This window comes from Saimiri boliviensis, chromosome 10 (assembly GCF_048565385.1).
Source record: "Saimiri boliviensis isolate mSaiBol1 chromosome 10, mSaiBol1.pri, whole genome shotgun sequence".
Lineage (NCBI taxonomy): Eukaryota > Metazoa > Chordata > Mammalia > Primates > Cebidae > Saimiri > Saimiri boliviensis.
The window spans coordinates 74,894,621-74,916,363 of NC_133458.1; the positions used below are offsets into that span (position 1 = coordinate 74,894,621).

At 44.7% G+C, this 21,743-nt stretch overlaps 1 protein-coding gene across 2 annotated transcripts in view; it reads left to right on the plus strand.

Moving 5' to 3' along the window:
* The first annotated feature begins 2,399 nt into the window (after positions 1-2,399).
* The window catches only part of NXPH1 (neurexophilin 1), a 325,199-nt gene continuing 305,855 nt past the window's right edge, over positions 2,400-21,743 (plus strand). Inside the window, exons 1-2 of one of the 2 annotated variants that reach the window (XM_003921250.4) lie at positions 2,400-3,598; positions 4,449-4,612. In XM_003921250.4, coding sequence (XP_003921299.1) covers positions 4,559-4,612 — 54 coding nt within the window. In that variant the 5' untranslated portion in view covers positions 2,400-3,598; positions 4,449-4,558. Of the gene's footprint in view, positions 3,599-4,448; positions 4,613-10,825; positions 18,911-21,743 lie in introns of those variants that run through there. The other variant, XM_074379506.1, reaches the window with a different exon arrangement.

Here is a 21,743-nt window from a genome sequence, read left to right on the forward strand (position 1 = left end):
ATTAATATCACTATTTCTTTTTGGTGCAGCCGGTTCTAACCCTTTAAAGATATATTTCTTGGAGAAACAGATCTATATTATTTTTTGTACTGTTCACTTCAGGTTGGACCAGGTAGACATGGGGAAAAGCAGATGGCCGAGGGTTGTGCTTTGCAGTGGTTATCATTCATACTAAGTTTATATGTGTGTTAAGTGGCAGTGCACATGAAGTTTGGAAACAGTAGTTCTGAAAGAATTTTCAGCATGAGTAAAGACTGTAAAAATTGCTACAAACACTATACTTCCTAAGGTAATCACAGTTTTGTTCTTGCTCAGTGAAGCTGACTGTTCATGTATTCTAAGAGTGCATTTTAGAGTAGGATACTACTTTAAATGGAAAAATGTAAGAAAATCATGCTTCTGTTGCTCCATTGTTCTCTTTAAAACAAATGATAAGAAAAAAGGAGGGTGAATGAGCCATCCTTGCCCACCTCTCCCCCAGTATTATATTATTAAAACTAGAGTGGTTTAGCAGAAACGATGGTAAGATTTTTCACTGTTACTTGGTAGCTCAGTGTCCTTTTCTGGTTGAGTATTATAGGAAATGAAGACCTCTGTGAAATATAAAAAATGACAATCCACCACTGTTTTATTTCCCAGGCTAAGTGTCTCATAGGATCCAGTGAGGGTTGACTATCTGGATAGAAAATCTCAAGTCATTAACAGAAAAAGCTCTTTGGCACCCTGTGTCATAGAACAAAGTGTCAAACTGGTTCTCATTACTAGGTGCCTGTGGTGCTTTTCTTAAATAATCAGTCCCATTCAGACAGAGATTTTAAGGTCTCTGATCATCTTTCTATTTCACAAGCAGTAATCTTTTAAGGCTAAATGGCACTAGAAGCAGAATGTTTTTAAAGTAAGGCTTAGAAGAGAACTTGGCATATTCCAAAGCTAGCCTGATTTCTTTCTAATTTTCCCAAAGGTCAGACAGAAGTTCAACTCGGACACATTGTACTTGGGCAGCTATGTAGAGGCAGGCAACATTTGCTCCAGCTCTGTACTTCAGTCTAAGAGGTGTGGGAACTCCTGTACAAATAGGAATAAATTTTCGGATGGCCTCATGAATCCTAGAGGATGGAATTAAACTAAGCTTTTCTGGCCCCTGCTTTGACCAGTTGGCCTCAGATATGGGTGCCCCAAGAATTTAATTTTTCTTCTTTAAAGTTTTTAAGAACATGAAATAGCTGGTAAGTGAAAATAGCCAAGACAACATTGTGATTATGGTATGCGTACATGTGTATTTTTCTAAAGTGGATTTTCAGAGACCCAGTTAGAAGGTGTGCTTCACTGCCTTACTCTGCATATGCCCCAGTGAATTCCAGGAGGTCACAGCAGTAGAGTACAACTTTTGAGATTAGAAGGGCTTGCTCTTTAAAGAGCTATTTTTACCTGGAAGGGAAAGTGTAGGCCTCAGAGAGCTGGCAGGTATGTTCTATAGTGGGGATCTAATTTAGAGGTCTTTGGAGATCTGATTGCAGGTGAAGGTCTCAGTGGGGCTCCTCTTGCCTCTGCTGCAGGAAAGGGTGGTTCTGCAGATTGTCACTGCCTTGTTTGAGGAGTGGTCTCTATCATCCAGGGGAATTCTGCCTGTGGTTGCCCTGGGACCTCTTGTCTAGATCACGCATTGTATCTAGGCCCAGACCTGCCAGAGTATCCACAGCCACACTTGAGGAAAGGACACTCCAGACTCATTAAATACCACAATTAGATTTTGACATCCCTAACTCAGGTTCCTGAGATAAATTCCTGTACAATTCCTACAGATTAATATGGAAATGTGCACATCCCAGGCCAGGCTCCGGTCAAGGACAGGCTTGGAGATGCAATGGACAAGGTTGGGGAAGAGACACCCTCATCTGGGCTTCTATTTGTGGCCTGAATTTGAGCAAGCTCAAGAAACACTGGCAACTCCAACAGCACCAGAATAGCCTGGTCCTGGCTCTCTCTTGAGACTGGTGAAGCTGCTCCGTTGGTTGTGCACTGGAAAGGGTGGAAAACAAAACAAAACAAAAAAAACCCAAAGGGTCTGAGGGAGAATGGCAGGAACAGGGTGGAGGCACAGCGAAACAGAGACCTATTCAGAAATCCTAAATGAGACACACAGAAAGGCAGCAAAAGGCAGAACGTTGCTGAGGGACAGAGACATGGACCACAAGAATGACAGAGGAAGGAGACAGAGAGAGGGAATGAGAAAGACACTGAGTAATACAGGGAAAGTAAGGGAGAGACTGAGAAAGACAGAGACAGCCAGAGTCGGAGCACAGAGGCCGGGTCGGGGAGACGCTGGTTGAGTGGGAGGTGTCAGTGGCGAGGGAGGCGGTGCCGGCTCGAAGCATCCCTCGTCGTCCTCCTCCTCCTCCTTCACGCTCAGCCCGGCCGGCAGCGAGGAGGCGAGAGCCCAAGGTCGCCCAGTCCTCTCGGCTGTCTCGAGCTGAATGGCTGGCAGTCCGCGGCTCCCCCGCCTCCGGCCGGGCAGCCACAGGTCGGAGGCGCCCCGCGTGGGCTCCCGAGACTGGCAGGGGCGCCCTGCACGCTCCCGCGCCCTTCCCCGCCCTACGCTACTCCCTGCTGCTCTTCCCGCCACTCCCCAAGGCTGCACGGTCCTCCCTACACCCCCCGGGAAGGGGGCGCTGCGGCCACCGAAGACGCCGCGGGAGCCCCTTGTCCCTGTGGGCTCAGCCCGGGAGAGCCTGAGAGCGGGATCTGTTTACACGGGGCACTAATTGGTCTTTGAGGAATCATTCACCCACGTGCCAAAGTAATTGTCCGTGTCAGGAAGGTAGGCGTGCTAAACCGCGGCTCTGCGGAGAAACCACGACCACCGCGGCGACCGGAAACCCAGCGCGCTCCAGAGCGTCCCCGGGTGGCCGGGCAGCACCAGGGACAGCGCCCGAGACGCCACTGGGACCGGCTCCCGGGCTTCCCAGCGTCTCGGGTAGAGGTCCCGCTGCTCCCGGTGCCGCAGGCTCCAGGTTCTTGCCGCCCCACCCCTCCCTCAGAAACTCGGACTGCTTGCGCCTGTCGTGTGGTTCTCTTTTCTTTCGAAAGGCCAGGGTCTTATCTCTCAACTTCAAGTCCAGAGGACTTGCCCAGTCTCCTCCCGTTAAGTCATTTCCACCATCCTCAGGCAGCTGTGGGAAGCCCAGAGTCCCGGACTGCGCGTCCGGGTGCCAGCGCAGGCAGTCCCAGCCCGTCCGGTGCAGCAGCCCGGCGCATCCGCCTCTCTCCCTCCCTCTTGCTCTCCCTCCCTTTCTGCCTTCCTCTCTTTCCTCCTCTACTGCTCCCTCCCTCTCTTGCCTCTTAAGTTTCCTGCACCGCGAATCCAACTGTGCCAAGCCTTGGGGAGGTGGTGGAACCAATCCAGAGAGCGACTCGGGCACTGGGACGGCGACTCTGCCAAGGCTGGACGAGGCAGCCAGACCCGTCTGCGCTGGAGCATGGAGACGGAGCGCCTGGGAGGGCACGTCCGGGGCGCCGGAGACGCCAGGCCCGAGTAGCTTCTCCATGGAGCCTGCCCATAGCTGTCCCTTCTCGCCGGATTCGCCCCAAGTCCTGTGCGGTACGTACCCTTCGCCTCCACTGTTCCCGAGGGGACACCTTGGAGCGTGGTGGTGGGCACGAGGAAAGGACAGGGAGGGTCGCTGGTTGGGGAAGAGAACATGCCTCGCAGGTGACCCTCACAGCCCGGAGGAGGCTTCCTCTCTAGAAGTTAGCGACTGGCTGTGCACCTGGTCTCGAAAAAAAGTAGTGCTAGAGATGTGACTGTGAACATTCGTATGTATCTCTGTGTGTGCTGGGGGCTCCAATGGGTAAACTGAGCCCTGTTTTCCTGTATGCAAATTGCTTTCGCTTTCCCCACCCCCACTTCACCGAACGTGTTGAGATACCCAACACCTAATCGTGGTCAGTTCTACCTACCCCTTCCTCTCACAGCGCCCCCCTCGCTCAATCTCTGTCTCTCCCTTTATCTTTCCCCTCTATCTCTCTCTGCTGCTGTGTACGTGTGTGAGCACTGCCAGAGCTGGCGAAGAACCAGCCGCCGCCTTTAGTCCAAGCTGCCCGGCCACCGAACACTAGGGCAGGTCTCGCTGCCAGAGAAGGCTGGGCTCCGAACGAGCCTGCATGCGGCTCAGTGTGCTCCGCTGCCTGGGAACTCGCACCCGAGGAGCACAGGGCGCAAGGAGCCCCTCACCTTCCCTTTGGTCCGTCCGCCCGCCCTCCTCCCAGGCTGCGGACCGCGCGCTCGCTCATCTCAGGCGCTGGATTTACTCCCTTTTCAATTTTTTGTACCCTACCTTCTGGTTTATTTTTTGGTCCCCCACTCCACGCCACGACCCTCTTTCCCTGTTGGTCGCCAAGCCTAACCTTGCTTGCGTGGTCATGGGTTGTCTAATTTCATTTGCATCTAGGCTGCTGAGAGCGCTCCTTGCTCTGTAAAGTGGATGTCAGGTGGATCTATGTTTTTGAAGGAACAAAGACTCAGCGAAGGCACCGCCAAGGAAGTTTGAGACGCGGGAGAATGCAGGCTGCGTGCTGGTACGTGCTTCTTCTCCTGCAGCCCACCGTCTACTTGGTAAGTCTTGGCGGGTCCGACACTTTTGTATTGGCACCCCCGCCGGGAGGCAAGGAAACCGGGGGCACGCGGGAGGAGGGTCACGCCGCCAGTTCAGCGAGAGCAGCTTCCTAGCAGCTGTGTTGGAGCAACTTTGGCAAGCTGGTCTCCGGATTTTCAGGGGTTTCCATCCCCATTTTCTGCTCCAGTCTCCCAGTCTCCTCCGCGTGATTCTGGAAAGCGGCTAGGGCACCCCAGACACCTTAAACCCAATGGGGTAGTGAGATGGGGTGCTTTATGGGGTAGAGGGCAATGAGAAGGAATGGAAGGCAGGAATTCTCAGTAGCTCCTGCACAGAGTTTAAACGAAAGGAAGTGGGGGTGTGGTGGTGGGGTTGGTGGAAAGCACAAATCTGCCCAAGTGACTTTAAAAGTCAACCTACCCACCCACTTCCCCGATTTGGAGAGGAAACACACAAAGAAGCGCAGTTAACTTTCTTTGACTTGTAAGGGTTCCGACAGGATAAGTTTAACTATCAGGAGTAACGCAAGCAATCGGAGTTAGGTCAGAGATACTCCAGCAGACACATCCACCTTCTTCTTGTCTCGACCTCTCCTTTTCACCAAATAACTAAATCACATCTCCAGTGACTAGTCCTTTATTAGGGAATGGTAGGCCTTGTCGCCAGAGAGACAGTGCTAACAAAGCCACTGTCCGTGTCCTTTAGTAGCGGAGTTTCCCGGGGGCTGGACTTTGTACACTGCTGGAATTCAGCTACTGGTTGAAGCGCTTTGTTGTGGTGAATTGGGAGCTGTTTGTGCCCTGTGGAGCCAAGGAGAGTTCGATATTTCAGGTCTGGCTTCTGGGGTGGAAACACTTGTGCCCTGCTGGTGAAGTTGTGCTCAGTGTCCAGACCTCCATAGCCCATCCTAAGCCGCGACAGTGCACAGAGGGTTCCGGGTGCTCTGTCTAGGGGTGAGATGCGCTAGGGCAGCCTGAGCTCCCTGATGGGTCCACAGAAACGGGGTTGGAGGTGGTACTGGAGCCCCTCAATCCCAAGAGCCATAGATAGAACCGACAAGCCTGGAGGAATTGCCACCCCTAGAATTGACAGCGTTTCTCGGCCGTTGCCCTGGGGCAAGTGACTGAAAAGCTGCGAGTTGTGTGAATTCTGTATATGTGAGTGAGTATATGTATATATGGGTGTGTATGAATGTGTATTTAACCGATTTCAGCTTCAATCCAAGAACCCTCAATGTTGCCTGTCTTTGCACCTTTATCGCCTGACCGTAGCAGCCGCGGACGCCAGAGGGCGCTGCGCATCAGTGTCCTCGCCCACAGGACACCTTGGGGTAAACAGGTGAAAGCCGGGGCAGCCAATCTAAAAGAACAGCCTTTCTGACTCTGTCACCGAAGTCTGTGGCTTCCTCCGCTGGAACGCGGGGGGATGCAAAAAGTGTCCTTCCTATTTCCCATCTTCAATCATTTTCGCCCCCACCTGTGTTCAGTAAGCCCACTGACATTGAGAGGCCATAGATGGCGGGCAGAAAGTTTGGCTAGAGGAAATATAGAATTTTTTTTTTTTTTTTTTTTTTTTTTTTTTTTTTTAAGAGAGAGATGGGGGGGGGAGGGAATGCAAAGTGAAAGCGACAGGGGAGGAATATTAACGATTCCCTTGACCAAAGTAACCCACCTGCCCCTTTCCTCTGCGTACCTTTACGCATGACCTGAACCTGAGGACTGTTCTTACGTCCTTGGGCTGTGCTCACACACACGGCAAGGGCTTGCGGCTATGGTGCAGTTTATTGCTTGGAGCAAGTATTTCGATAGTCTGGAAAATAATCTATCAAAAGCAGAAGTGAAATCAATACGTTGTGTTAAATTTTAAATGTGTTTGTTGGCAGTTAAACCGTTTTCCACTCATTACAGCAACAGTGCTGGATTTATTCTAATGCGCTGCGTTCTCAACAACAAGCGCATTAATTCTTCTTTAATTGTAAACTGGGAGCATTTGAAAACCATTCAGTGTGCAAATTATGCTGATTCAATTACCGTTTAGTTACAGACTTCATTACCTGAATGCCTTTTGGCAATACAGAGAAAGGAGACAATTTTTCCAATTTCATTCAAAACAATACGAAATGTGAACAATAAAATAGAGAAGGCGATTTAGAAGTCCATTCTTTTCTTTCCAATCTAAAGTAGTTTTGTGTGTCGGGGATTAGAAACCACATGCACCACAAAAACTAAAGGCTGATGGCTGTGACCCAAGGCAGTATTTCCAGGGATGTAATCCCGTGGATATTTGCCAGCAGAATTCCAAGCTATTTTCCTGGAGGAGCAAAAAGCTGACTTCTACCATGGAAATGAATTTAAAAGGGTGAATTGGGCAGTCACTTCATGATAGTTTTAGGCAAATAAAGAAGCAGAGAGTCTTGATTAAAACTCTAGGGCAATGAACCAATCAAGAAGTGATCAAGGCTTCTTTCTTCATCTATTTCATTAAACACCAGATACACTTAACTGGATTGATCATTTGTTTGTAGGTGCGCATTGGAAGATCTCATCTCTTTGTAAGAACCTGCACTAGATGCATACAGATCGTCAGGAGCCACTTTAAGTTACATTCAAAGAAGGAAAGAGTGGCAAAACTATTATTTTATTTTTCTCTTGAACTGACATAAGCCAGGGAAGATGGATAGTGTTAGTCTTTGTGAGCTCACACCACCTGTATCTCCCTTTTTATGCCTTGCCTCTTAACTGATATCTCAGTGCACCATGCCCTTTAAGCCCATGGCATCCCAGTTATGTTTCCCTGGGAGTAATCACCACATTAAATCCAGGAAGCAAGGCATGTGTAGTTATCTCCTACAGAAATATTTAGGCTTCTGTTTAAAGAGAAATACGTTAAGAACCTCCAAATTTGAGAATAATTTCTTATGAAAACGCTGCAGCAGGTCAGTGCTCCACATGAAGCCACAGTTATCTGCCTGTATTTGGGTGCCTGTTTGCAAAGTATGTTTCTTGGCCCAGGATTCTGAATGCTTATTCTAGGATTTTGTGTTTTTCAAGAGACAAGTCTGTCATAGTTCAAAACAGAAGCTTATTTTAGTACTTTAATGGGAAGCTAATTAGATATGTGCCCGCAAAGTTACCTTCTCAAGCATGTTAGCTCGGATACTCAAAATCTGCCACAGGACAAGCTGCAGCCGTAAATGCATGGGGATGGGAAACCAACTTCTAAAAATAAAGGTAAAGAATATTTCAGACTATTGAATGTTATATATTGCAGATTTAAAAGCCTGAATTCAATAGGAGAGAAATCTATGGCCTAACAATACTTGTTAAAAATAAATAACAAAGTTTTGCAATCTTCAGTCTCTTATTAGTCCTAGACCAATTCCAGGATATTTTCAGTATGATATAATGGGATAGCAGAATGACAGCATTTTAACTTTATTGAAGCATATACTGAATAATCTAGAAAAATACGGTTTCTTGCTGTGAAGAATGGGGATTTTAACTTGAGTCAGTCTCATTGGATCAAGTAGAAGAATAGGCCAGAACACCAGGAGAGCATCTCCCACAGTGTGGCATTCTGTTTGGGGGCTCACCTGTGGTAATTCTCAGTTAGAAAGGTGAGTCTAATGAGCACTTTCTCATCATGCTAATGAAAGAGTTACTCAGAAATTGAGTCCAAAGCATCTGACAAGGCATTGTATAATGTTACTGTGACTAGTCAAACATTCACAGCTCTATTCGAATGAAAGGAGGTCCCACAAGTTCTGCTAGAAATTAAATTGCTAATAATTGAGTTGCCTTTTAAATCAGAATAGGAGGGAATTCAAAATCCTTTCTAAACTTGTGCCACAACATTTTGAACCATCTATTCTCTCAAATTTAGGGTATCCTTAAAATGTGAATTCTACGTCAATTGTTAAATAGAGTTTGGAGAGTAATTAATGTATCCATGGGACCACTACTTCTGCACTATTAAAAGCCAGACCATTTGGGTGAATTCCATTCATTATGAAGATGGCTGTTAAGGTATATGGGAGCTGGGGGAAAAGCAGAGGGAGAGAGACCAGCAATGTCTTTCCTTTGGACTAGGTATGTGTATGTCTCATCTTTTAAAAATTAAGCCAGCTGCACACTTAATGAATTTGAACTTACTCCTGAAAATAAACAGAATAAAATAAATTTCCTGACAGTGACTATTGAGTGTTTTCTATTAAGGCTAGTTCTTGGAGGCTGTACTGAGAGTTTCTTTCCACTGCGTTTCCTGACTCTTCTGCTACAGGCCAGCCTTCTAGATGGATACAGGATTCAAGCCTAGATTTTTGGAGGGCCCTCTGCCCCAGCAGCACAGCCTTAGAACTTATCAGTTTTAAGATGTATTTCTGAGCTCTGTGGGACACAGAAGTTGCTACTATTACAGGCATTTTCCTGAAATGTTCAACTTTCCATTGACCAAGAAAGCAGCTCCCCCAAGTGTGTGAGAAGCACTTGGGTGGGCCACCCTTTCTGCCCCATTTCCAGGAGTATTATCTTGGTCTGAGGCCTTCTAGTGATAGCTTTAGGGAAGCTGCCTTTAGTATTAGGAGAGAACTAGGATTGCTCCATCTCTCTCAGCGGTATTTTTTCGGAAAGCCATTAAATTCGTGGCTCCTCTGTGCGAAGTTGATTTCTATTTGGCTTTGAATTGTTGACGGCTATTTTTTCCTTAATGAAAGTGTTGTCTGGGTGAAAAATATATCGGGTGGCTGGGAAATTGGTTGATTTTTTTTGAGATAGGTGCCCAATGTCCTACTTTTCTATCTGAGGGAAGATTTTCTGCAGACTACAGAAATTGACAGCATTGTCCGGGTAATAACCATCGTCGACAATATTTTCAAAAGGGCATTTGAGTGATGAAAGCATTTGGATATTGCTTTTTCAAATAAGAAATTTTCTGTCCTGAGCTTCTTTGATTTTTATGGGGGGTGGGGAGTGGACTAGGGGGTCGGTGGAGAAGAAGGAGCCGTGCACTGGCAAAGAGATGCCTTCCCCAACCGCCCAGTCCTGGAATACCGAGAGGCTTGTCAGCTTCGCCTGGAATTCCAGAATCGGAAGAGCCCTCAAAGAATTCTGCTGTGAAGTGCTGATATTAAGAGTCAAAAGGGAATTTCGGGAATGAGGAATAACACTCTCCTTGAGCTCCCTCACCTATAAAGCAAGTCGATGGAAGTTCTGAAAGTTTGCCTGCTCTCAAGTGGGAAGTTAGGAAGTGTGCATTCTTTCTGATTTTTTTTTTTTTTTTTTTTTTTTTTTTTTTTTTTTAACTAAAAAGTGTCTAGCTTTGATTCGATTCAGGAAAGCTCCTCTTGGGCAACCATGTCGGTTGGCGTCTTCAGATCTCATTTGGAGACCTTAACGGTCCTCGTCATTTTAATTAAGGGAAAGCGGGCGAGACTGCCAGCCGACAGCCGTCAGGTCAGCGGCTTCTCGGTGCAGCAGAATCTCAAAGCGAGTCTGCACTCCCGCCTCCCACTGCATTCTCTTAGCCACTATTTGCCTGGTCCTGTCGCATGTGTGCAGGAAGTTTCAGTCTTGATTTATCCACTAGTCAAGTTTCCGACCAGCTCTTTTTCTGGATGTCAGCACTAACCCCCTCCCAGAGCTTGGTAAACACAGCGCGCGCATTTTTCTGCCTCGGATTGGCATGTTGACGACTCTGCTTGAAGGAATGTGACAATAAAGTGGGAAACCAAAGCTTGGCAAGCACTTAATCAAGGATAAAAAGGTTCTGCTGTAAGGATGTCACTCAATTTATTGTGAAAGTCGAATGAATTACGTTTAATGAAAGTGCTCCCCAGATGAATATTACCAGCAATTTCCTGAGTTGGCTCTGTCAGCTCGAGATGAGGAAATGCCAACCCAGATCAGAAAAGAGCGCCCGTCTCAATTACTATGCAAGCTTTCCAAGAGCGGCTTTTTATTGAGATGATATATATTGGCGGCTTCTTCAAGCTTCTCAGCGAGCTCAAGAATGCGTTTGTGCATTTTCCAAGTTTGCTTTCTGCCCTCGCGTGTTGGTGGCTGTTGTTTAAGCTTCCGATGAGCGCGCTGCGTTTCTGCTGCGGGCTGAAAACCTAATTACTTCCTCTGTAAACCGCTTTCTCTAGTATATTTTATTGACTCAGAGGTGGGAGCTGGCAGGGGGTCTGCGGGGGTGGGCGCGAAATCTCTTGCTCTGGTGCCCTCTGTTACAGAAAGTTCCTTCGGCGTCTAGTCAGGGTCTTGGGACCGTGGAAAGCGAGATGGCGTCGGGAGCTAGGGCGTTGGGACGGCGCGAACAGTGGGGTCCAGCCGCAGCAAGACAGTAGCACGTGCCTCTGGGGCACGGCTTGCGAAAAGCTTTCCTAGCTCCTTCTCCCTTTAAATTAATGAGGGCATTTTACTCGTTCAAGCCGGAAATACGATGGGGAGGGGGAGACACAGGCTGCAGCCGGAGCCCATCGCCTCATCTGCATGAGAATGGAGAACCGGGAGGCTTTTCTTGTACTGTTTCTTTCTCCCACAATAAGACAAATTGCTGCTTAGAAAAACCGAGTGTTTCCTTAGAAACTGGCTTGCGGGGGCTCTGCGCGTCCCCGCTGAACCTGCTTCTGGCCGCGCCTCGCCATCACCCCCGCCACCCTAATGGATTCTGACGTTAAGGATCCTAGCCGCCGCGGCAAAGGGCGCAGGGGGAAGCCGCGCTTCCTCGCCACACCGGAGGGAGAGGGCGTCCAGCTCACACATCCCGCCCATCGTCTTAGACCCCCTCCTCACACGTTGACTCTAAAAGGCCATTTCCCTTCGTCTTTTACAAGAAGCGAGAAACTTTTTTCGACGTAGGCTTCATACCCTCCCTTCGGAAACTCAGTCCGCTGACCAAAGCCGCAGTGTTCGGGCCCCGGGGTTTCCCAGCCGGAGTGGCGGTCGCCACAGCTGCGCGCTTTACTGTCTGCTTTCAGTCGCAGGTGACCTCGAGCGATCCCGACAGGTTTATGGAAACACCGGTGCAGCCTCTCGCGTCCGGACTTCAAGTCCCCACACCAAATCGCTGTTTCTGGGTAACTTTTCGTCGACGCCACGAAGCTTCTGTGCTTCTGGGGCAGCGGGCTGGACAGCAGCAGTTCTCTGGAGAGAGGCCGTGGGCCAGGAGATCTGATGGCGCGTAGGTGGGCGTGGGGCTCACCCGGGCCCGGAGAGCGATTCTTCAGCACCACGGCCAGCGCCACAGGCTCCGCCCCGCCCGGTGCCCGCAGCTCGGCCTCCCTCCCCCGCCGCCGCTCCGGCTGGGGACTTAAAGTCGAGTTAGCACTCTCCGTTTCCGCAGATACCTCCTCAAGGCCCAGTCGCGTCTGTGACGACCCACCTAGCCCTTCCAGTTATTCGGGGGCAGCTAGCTCTAGTCGCTAGGTCCCCACGATGCCCTGCGGTCACAGCCCCTCGCTTGCACCCCTCTCCATTTCCCCCACCCCGTGGTTGCGGCGTCACGTGATCATCACCGAGCTTCTGCAGAGGGGAGGCGAATCTTCTTTTCCCCACCTTCTCCCGCTCACCCCGCCTCCCATTCTCTCACAGTTCATTAAATCTACCCCTCCCCCGAAACAGAAACGTGAAGGCTGTAATGTAGAGTTAGAAGTGTCTTTAATAATGTAAATTTCTCAGCTGACAGACAAGGAAACTGAGGCAACCAACTTTCTCGCAAAAGTAAAACCCTACGGGGAGAAGAGATTCCTGTCCCTCTCCCACCTGCCAGGAACGCGGCTGGAGCCACCTAGGCCCCTTCCAGGCTAAGGCGCCTTTAAAAAGCGGAGCGCAGGGGTGAGGGATGGAGTGGGGAGAGTCCTAATTATTATGAATTTCGAAAGATTCAGTAATTATTCACGAGGAGCAGGACAAACCACTGCCCGGGCAGGGAAATCGATATATTTGCTATCGAAAGTGCCTGGCTCGCCTTTAATGCAGACGAATGGGGGATGCAGCCTCATTATTTTCTGCGGTTAGGCTCGCCAGCGTGGGGCCTGATGCAGCGTGAAATCTATCATCATTAGTCCTGGGATGAGGCGGGGGTGAAATTTCTCTATACTTACAAAACCGCAACAACAAACAAACAAAACAACCCCCCCCCCCAACACGCATTCTCACGCGACGTTGACCTGCCTCCCTCGCCCCTTGCCCTGGCCGCTGCTGTAGCACACTCCCGTGGGGCCTGTCTGCGCGCCCTAGAGCTGACACTGCGGTCTCTTAAAGTGCCCCCAGTTTCTCCACCGCAGCGGTCACAACGTTGATTTGATCCAGAAATAGGACGGATAGTACCGAGCGTTGGCGCTAGGGGTTGTCTATGTCAAAGGCGAAGGTTGGCTGGGAAGTTCTGTCCGTTTCTCTCGCCTTAGCGTTAAAGTCAATCTTTTTCTTGACACCCGATTCTGAAAATTCTCGCTGTATTAAAGGAGCAGAGATCTGGCATGCAGTGCTCCATTAACCCGTAGGATAAGTTAGCTCGGAGACAGGCAAGCCCTCCAGAAGGAAACGAATCAGAAGGAAGGGTTAGGCGCAACGCCTCGGAGGTATTCTCCGAAGCTCTGGAGAGATTCTGGCCTTGAGCTTAAAGGTCAGCCCGCTATAGTTTTCTAGGACTGGGTATAGGCCCCACCTTCACCCAGCGAGGTCACCGAACTGTCCAGGGTCTTGCCTGCTGGATTACAAGCCTATTCCCATTTCTCCTCCCTTCCTTAGTCCAGCCTCCCTGGCACAGTCTTTTTCACACTTAGAAGTTGTTTGACGCCCCCGGTGGGCAGCTACTGGGATGAAACTTGTATTCCTGTACAGGTGTCCTCACAGTTACCTGCAATACCATAGTTCTTAGGGTTAACTGAGGTGTGTGTGTGTGTGTGTGTGTGTGTGTGTGTGTGTGTGGTGTGCATTTGTGAGTGCCTGGTCTTCATGGTCTTCATCTAGCTCACCCCTCCCTTATTACAGTGAATCAATCGCTGCAAAGAAGATAGGATGTAGCAGTTTTTAAAAACCTAACCCCTCTTTCATTACAGTAAAATGATCATATTTGTAATAACATTAATGAGAACAAAATTAAAAATTGTGGCCTTCCAGGCATTAAAATAACAATAATATCTGCCTTCTTCCTTTGGATTTTTTTCCCTCAGAGCCCAGCCTTTACGGTATATTGTGGTTACCTGAGTGTCTTTGTTTCCTGTGGTCAGAGACAGCTAGCCAACACAATACTAGGACTGTATGATCTATTGGCATCATTCCCTCCCACTATCTTCATTTTTAGAGGCTTTGTAATTAAACTCTGTGAGATATGTGTAACATACATCCAATGGAGAGCCCTTTTATTTATATTTATGTAGCATGCTGAGAAAGGAAAATTAAGGAAGTGCTTATATTGAAGTAATAAGCCTGCTTTGATATTAACAGAATTGTCCTCTTAATTTACTTTTCTCAAGTCTAAAGGACTATCTCTCTGACACCAGACCCCACAGTCAGACTTCTTTAAGGAAGGATCCCAATAAAGTGAATAAAACATTTATTAGCTTGTACTAACTTAGAGGAACAAAAGGCCAGGCTTACCACTTGCTGGAAATGTACACTGTGGTAAAGTGCAGTATGAAGCAGGAAGCTGAGCTGAAAGAGGTGACTGGAAACAGCTGCAGGGACCCACATTTTTCAGCCTCCCCGCCACGAGCCCACCACAATGCATAAATTTACACATAGGGTAACAGGGCCTTCTAAAGCCAAGAAAAAGATACAAATTGGCAGGAATTTTAATATTGAAAACCACCAACTCAAAGAAAGAGGTACTGACTGTCTTCACTAAGAGGTTATTGCCACAAAAATTATGACAAAGATTTGGAGAAAATTTCTTGATTTTAAAGAACCATTTTCATTTACAGATCATACCCACACATATTCACAGAGCAGAGCAAGGTTATATATGTATTTATGTATCTACCTTTTCAGAGGATTCCATGGAAAATAATTGTGGAGAATATTTTTGTTTTCATATAAGTTGTTGGCTTTGATATTCCAACGTGGATTTGAAACTACCATTTCCTTGATAGGAATGTGATACCAGACGTTGCGCTGTTGTCCCGTTTATGTCAGTGTCTTCAGCTATAGAATGAAAGCAATTTTGGTAATGAAGAACTACAATGACATGATAGCTGAAATTTTAGTTTTGTACACTCCAACCTCTCCAAGCGAACTTTAGAAAATGATTCTTCTCCTTGTAACCTTGTAGCTGGATGTTATTAGAGACCTGTAGGTATATAAAACAGCTTATATAAAATTAATGGACTGCTTTACATTCACAGTCTCTTACTTGTGAAGCCCTTGTAAAATATTGCATCTACTTAAAATAGGAAGAATATAAAGTTAGGTTTTGAGTGCAATCAATAGTTGTAAATGGTTCAGTGAAATATTTGATTGTTTTGAGTGAGTTTGACAATATAATGGAAATTTATTGTCTGCCTTAGTGCAGTGATAGGAACACTGATATGCTAATCATGGGTTGTCCCTTCTTTTATGTACTTGACCTGTTTTGAAACTGATTGTAAGAGTCCAAGGTAACATCTAAGTACATAATCAAAATTTTAGGAAAGATACATTTTCTTAACTTACCAGATACAAAGAAATCTATGCGTCACAAAGAAGTCACAGCTAAGAAGAAAAAAGTCCCTCTAATATTGCTTTATTATTTTGCTTAAAATGATCAACAACATATTAGCTATATGTTGTTGAAATTCTATATGCATTTTTGAATAAGTAAATGAAAAGAGGTTTTGATTTCAGCGTCAAACATAATAAAAATGAGATTTCCTGAATGTAGTTAAATCACTAAAAACAAATCTGTTTCTGTTTCCCATAGGCACAATTTGAGGTCCTTATTTTTTTCTTCCTCTGAACATAAATTAAAACTACATTTTCTCATTTATTCTGTTATTTAGTTTGTGGATCTCTAAGAAATGCCATAAGTTCCACTATGATTTCCTTTTTCCTTTTTGTGTATTCATACTGGGGGAATGAAGCATTTTTTCTTGCCTTCTTGGACAGGGTCAAAAATGGTCACATTTAAAAAGGCTGCTCCCCTCCTCATTTCATTCCGGTGATAACTGGAATAGTAATACTCCATTTTTTTTCCTTATAAGAATGACCACGGTGCTATCCTGTTAACATCTCCTCTGAATCAGAGTCTGCCCTGACTTCCCAACTGGCTACATGCACTGCTGATGCTGCCCAATACTTGATGGGAAATTCTTAAAAGCGTGAACTGGCTTATATGAGACTTGTTATGTTTTCTGTTTGAGAAATTTTAAGTGAAAATGCCATAATTAATCCTAAGTTTAATTCTAAAACCTGTTTGCAGAATGATGAGTTGTGATTTGTTGTTGGAGTACCTGCGGTGTTAGTAACAGAGCTCTCTACCTAATCTCTGATATTGAAGATGTAAAACACCTTTCCTCATACATTTTTTTCCAGTTATTTGTGAATAGTTTATTTCACCAGGGCACCATCATTTATTGTGTTACAGAATTAAATGCAGAGAAATATGCAAGCCACTGCATATGAAAGGAAGTTATTCATGCATGGTCAGTGTAGTATTTCTCTGGTTTTGATGTGGAACTTAATTGCTATTGATGTGGAGATTTTGCAGAACATGGCAGAGTTTTTGCATCTTTCACAAGAAATATATAATTGAATGATGAGTGCCTGGTGTTAGCTTTTCAACCTATTTCTTTTGGTTTAACAAGCCAGAATTATGAACAGCTGCAGCAAAGAGGCAGCTACAATATCTAGCTATTATCAAATAAATGCAGATCTGGAATATGAGCTGAGCTACCACTTTTGGATCTGCACCTCTTGAATAAACATTCTGAAGTGTGGAAGCATGAAAAGAGAATGATTTGGCCTGAGGTGTTTAATCCTGCCTTGCATTCTTGACTGAAATTCTTTACAATTAGGGTGACTCTCCTTAATATGTGGCCAGAGGCATTTGCACCAATTGATGGATTCCCCCATGGCCCCCTGACGTTTCTCGAAAAAGTAGTTAAAAGAGTGGGAGGCTTTAAAGGGAAATCCATGTGCCTCCAGGTGGCTGATATTTTCCCAATGACCATAATCGAAGAACTTCCAACCAGGTGGATAATATGGCACCCAACCAGGTGTTAACACTGAATTTACTTGGCTCCAATGAGCACGTGGCCACAAAAGAGATAAAACAGGCCTGTTTTTCGTCATCCCAGGATCTCCCTCTCTCTCTCTTAGATCCTACTGCAATTCTTAAGGGAAGCAGCCTTGTGAAAGACTGGTTAGAAGAAAAGAGAAGGTAATGGCAAAGTTTTTCTTTAATCTGCGACCTTGGGCAAACTTAACTTCTCAAATCCTCAGTTTCCTTACTTGAAAAGTGGGGCTAACAATACCTCCTACCCCATAGAGTTATTATTGAGGATTCACTGAGTTAATATAAAGAGCTTAGAAAGATGACTGGTACAATGCAATGATGAACTAGTAAAGAAAAAAAGCCTCGCTAACACTTCAGAGAGAAGGGTTTCTTTCTGGACCAGGTTCCCATGTGGTTCCAGCACAGTTCTCATAAAAATGAGACAGAGGCCGGGTGTGGTGCTTCATGCCTGTAATCCTAGCACTTCGGGAGGCTGAGGCAGCTGGATTGAGAACAGACTGGGCCACATGACAAAACCCTGTCTCTACTAAAATACAAAAAATTAGGCATGGCAGCGTGTGCCTGTAGTCTCAGCTACTTGGGAGGCTGAGGCAGGAGAATTGCTAGAACCTGGGAGGTGGCTGTTGCAGTGAGCCAAGACTGAGCCACTGCACTCTGGCTTGGGGGTGCACAGAGTGAGACTCTGTTTCTTAAAAAACAAACAAATGAGCAAACAAAAAACACAGAAGGGCTGATTCTATCCTAGGACCATCATATTTTTGGTTCCTTATTTCAGCTAGTTGATAGCTAAACAGTTTTTCAATGCTGTCCAGAAAGCCATATGCATTTAATGTGGATAGTTTCCTTTATGATTACAGCCAGAAGAAAATGGACATTTCTACAGCAACTAGCCAATTGTTTATAGAAATGAAGAGACAACTCATCAATAGGCTCAATAAATAGATTGCCTAACTGAGATGAGATTCCTTGCGATGTTTTAATTCCAGGTGGCAAACACCATGACCATTTATTAAGATCTAATGTTAAATATTAATTTGTGAGTAATATTTGCTTTAAATTACATTTAACACTTGAGATTCTCTTAAAATGTGCACACAGTATAATCAAAACTTACAACAGTGTTCTGGGTTTTAAAGTCCATGGGTCTTTGGCCAGGGGACTTTTCTCTACTGAAGTTCATTCTAGCTGAATACCTGAGTGTGGCACATTAACTCTCCAGAAATACTAGTCGAAATGGTTTGGTGGAATGAGAGCCACAGTATCCCTCTCATATGCTGCTAAAAATATCTTGTGTAGGTTACCATATGCCTCCTTCCTGGGCATATGCCCTGTGTATCCAAGAAGGTTCCTACACAAAAACACTATTTTGTTTTATATTTGACATTAAAGTAGGAAAGGTGTAAAGACTACTACAAAGGATAAAACGTTCCATCTTTCTGTTTATATTCTGAGCCAAGCCCTGTGCCAGGACTTTAACATGGAGTTTTTTTTCCTTTTCATTTAGTTCTTTTAATGATCCTATAAGATGACATGTAGTATTAAAACTAGTAAGATCCTATTAATACCTTTACTCTTACTATATTAATATGCTTATGCTAGTGATATGGTTGATAATATCCCATTTTATAGATGAGGAAATTGAGGCATTGAACGTGTATCTCATATAAGGTGGCAAGATTTGATCTCAGGCAGTCTTATTCTTGGGCCAAGTTCTTTAATCACTATTCCATGTTATGTTTGTGTTGGTGAGTCTCATAAAAATTCTTCAAAAGGAATAACTATGTTGCCTTCCATTTTAATTAAGTGTTCCTTTTTCTCCCTCCTTTGGGCAGACCTTATTTGGGGAACTGGGATGTGCATAAAATTGATGTTGGTACTGCTGTAGTTAAAAGTAGTTTTATTAGATGCAGTTTTTATTCTTTAGGGACTTCCCATCAAATGGGGATACAAAATTAAGAAATGCAAGCTTGATACTGATGATTGTGACTGCAGCTTCTGCTCATGGCATGTGGGACACAAGCGTTTTAGGAAGTCCGCGTCTATTGACCTGACCCATATGAAAAATGATCCCTGGGCCTCAGGGTAAGGTAAGAAGTGAGACTGGGACATAAAGCACAGCCCTCACAGTCATCTGTGGTAGATTTAAAAATGATACATAACATCGGTATCTCTCCTAACAAATCACACATATGCTTTTTGAATTATTTGCCATGTCTTGGCAGCAAGATGTGGGGAGAGAAGAGCAGAGTTCATTTCTAAGGGGTAACCATCTATACAAAGCATAAACTCTAATTTTTCTGTGGCATTTAATCTCGCGAGTCCTGTCGTGCTGACAGCTTACTGGATTTAAAAGAGAGATGCAAATCTGCATTCTTTTAAAAGTAAAATCTTTGCACAATCATAATACCTTACAGTCAAAGAGTTTCAAACATTCAACTAACTTAGCATAGGTGTTTTCATGGCATTCTGCATGTGTAATCTAAAGCTAAAAGTAGAAAACTTTCCTCACAATATTTTATAGAATTATTCAGTCTATGTTGGATCCAGGAATTTATCTATCTCTGAAAAATAAAAGTAGATTCAAGATACTTCTGACCAAGGTGGAAATCCTCTGGTAAGAAATGAGGGAGGAGAGTCTGGCTTCATTTCAGTCTTGTACTACATTTGACCTTGGGAGAGCTTAGTTATGCCTTGGGGCAAAAAATTAAATGTTCCATTTTGCAGCAGTATCATCTTTCACCTTTATGTGGATTTAAAAATGTAAATAAAATTGCTTTCTGTAAATGGTATACATGAAGGTCATATTCATATTCTCCACAAGAATTCAAAATGCCATTTGACCCATCATTGGCTCAATAGATAATAATGTGTTCTATTAGTTCATAGTAATCTACTTTTTAAGCATTTTGTGACCCAATATTTTAATGCTTAGTTTCTAGTTTGTGAAATAAGAAGTCAGAAATAAACCTTTTAGCACTTCATTGTAGATTTATTTATAGAATATATGCTTTCAACTTTGAACTTTAAAAAATGCCAAATCTTCCCAGAATATATTTCCTTAGTTACAAAAGTGATCTGTATGAACATCTGCACTGCAGAAGAATATGCATTTGGAATATTTTTGCGGGCTCTAGCTTTTTTTTTTTTTTTTTTGCAACTGTCATCTGTGATCCTTTTGCTTATTATTTCTCCTTATGGATCACTCAGGAAATAGGGTTTGGGAACCCCAATAACAGAGTGCAGTCAATGGACCTGGAAAGTAAAGTGACTGTTTTGTCTTTCAGAGAGTGGGTGTCTGAATTCTTTTCATTGCAATTTGGATAATAAGACCCTGATAGAACCTTGTATTTAATTGTCATGATTTTGATCCTTAATGACTTTTGATTGCTTCTTCTGGAGACACCTGTCAGCCGCTTCCAAAGCACAGATGGCTTTATCAGCAGCAGTAGGAGTTTCTTTTTCTTACTAACCTTGAGCTGAACAAATTATTTTGGGAAGATGAGCATACCAATGTCATCTCAAGTTTTTCTGTCTTTGGAACATTATTTTGTTTATTGAATAATGAATTGAGATTACTCTTTTTGCACAAGCTTTTGGATTTTGTTTGGTAGTAAAGAGCATTAGTCTTTTCTTTGAGTAGGTGTGTGATGATTATTCAGTGGCCAAGGCCATGCAACTAAGGTGAGAGAATGCTTCTCTTTTTACTTGGAACAGTTCTGTTTCATGGCCATTGCCTATATCAAAAAATACCTTATATTCACAAGTATCCTGGTATAGATGATAAATTATATGATTCTCTTGCATATGACTCAATGATCAAATGACTGACTGAGAAAGGTTAATCATGAGCTATGACAGGTTGCTGCATAGGCAGGTAGAATATTCCATCTCTTTTTCATATTCCTTTCCTTATTAGGCATTCAGGGTCCTCATGGACTTGGGTGCATAAGATTCACCATGGTATGTCTCATGGAACATAGCCTATACTCTTTCCTTAAAAATCTGGTAAAATTTTTGAATGAAAATCAGGCAGTACACTGTTAGTTATGGGAAAAGCTGACAGAGGAAGACTTACTGACGAGCCACTCAGATGTCCAGCAGCTTGCATGAGCCTGGTGAAATAGACTTGGTCCCAGGCCCGGAAATGGAACTTTGTCAGTGCTTCTAGAGTTAACAGATACTCGGAAATAAACTGACTCTCACCAGAATACTTTTTTGATATACCCTTTTCTTGTGAAAAGAATATATGAAACACTATTTAGAGCACTTTCCTTTCCAATAATCCAAGAACCGAATCCCAGTTTTCTATGCTGACAAGCCCATCAAGTGTTTTTGATATACTCTTTCATTAAATAAGTTACCATCACTGATAAAACTTCAGTTAAATAGCTGCACTGTGGACCTGTTGAATATTCCTCCTATTCCCATTTTTGATTGATTAGATCCCCTGAAGGCATTTTTATCTCCCTTAATGTCTTGGTTCCTTGATAGGCTGAAACCTCATTGACACCCTTGATTCTTCATCATGTTTTATGGCTTCCTTTTTTAGGAGATGTAAAGGACCCTTCAAGGCTTGGGAGTAGCCCTGTGAATGTATGATGTTGATTTAATAGGTTGCTCTTTCACATCTGAACTCAGATTACTCATGGTGGGGAATTCAAGCAATTAGTTAGGATCCCAGGCAAAGCCGTTTAGGTGTGTGGCAGAAAAGGGGAAAAGAAAGCCTTTTCCATGCTTCTATTCAAATGCTTGACTTGTTTTTCTAGTAGGCCTCCTGTAAACATATCTTAGTTTTCCGAAATTTCTTGGTATTATAGAAGTTGGTGCCTGATATAGTATTAAAAAGAGTGGGGGGTTGGGTGGAATGGCCATGGGGCTTGATACTAGAGCCACTTCACAAATTCTGTTTTGCAAATGTCT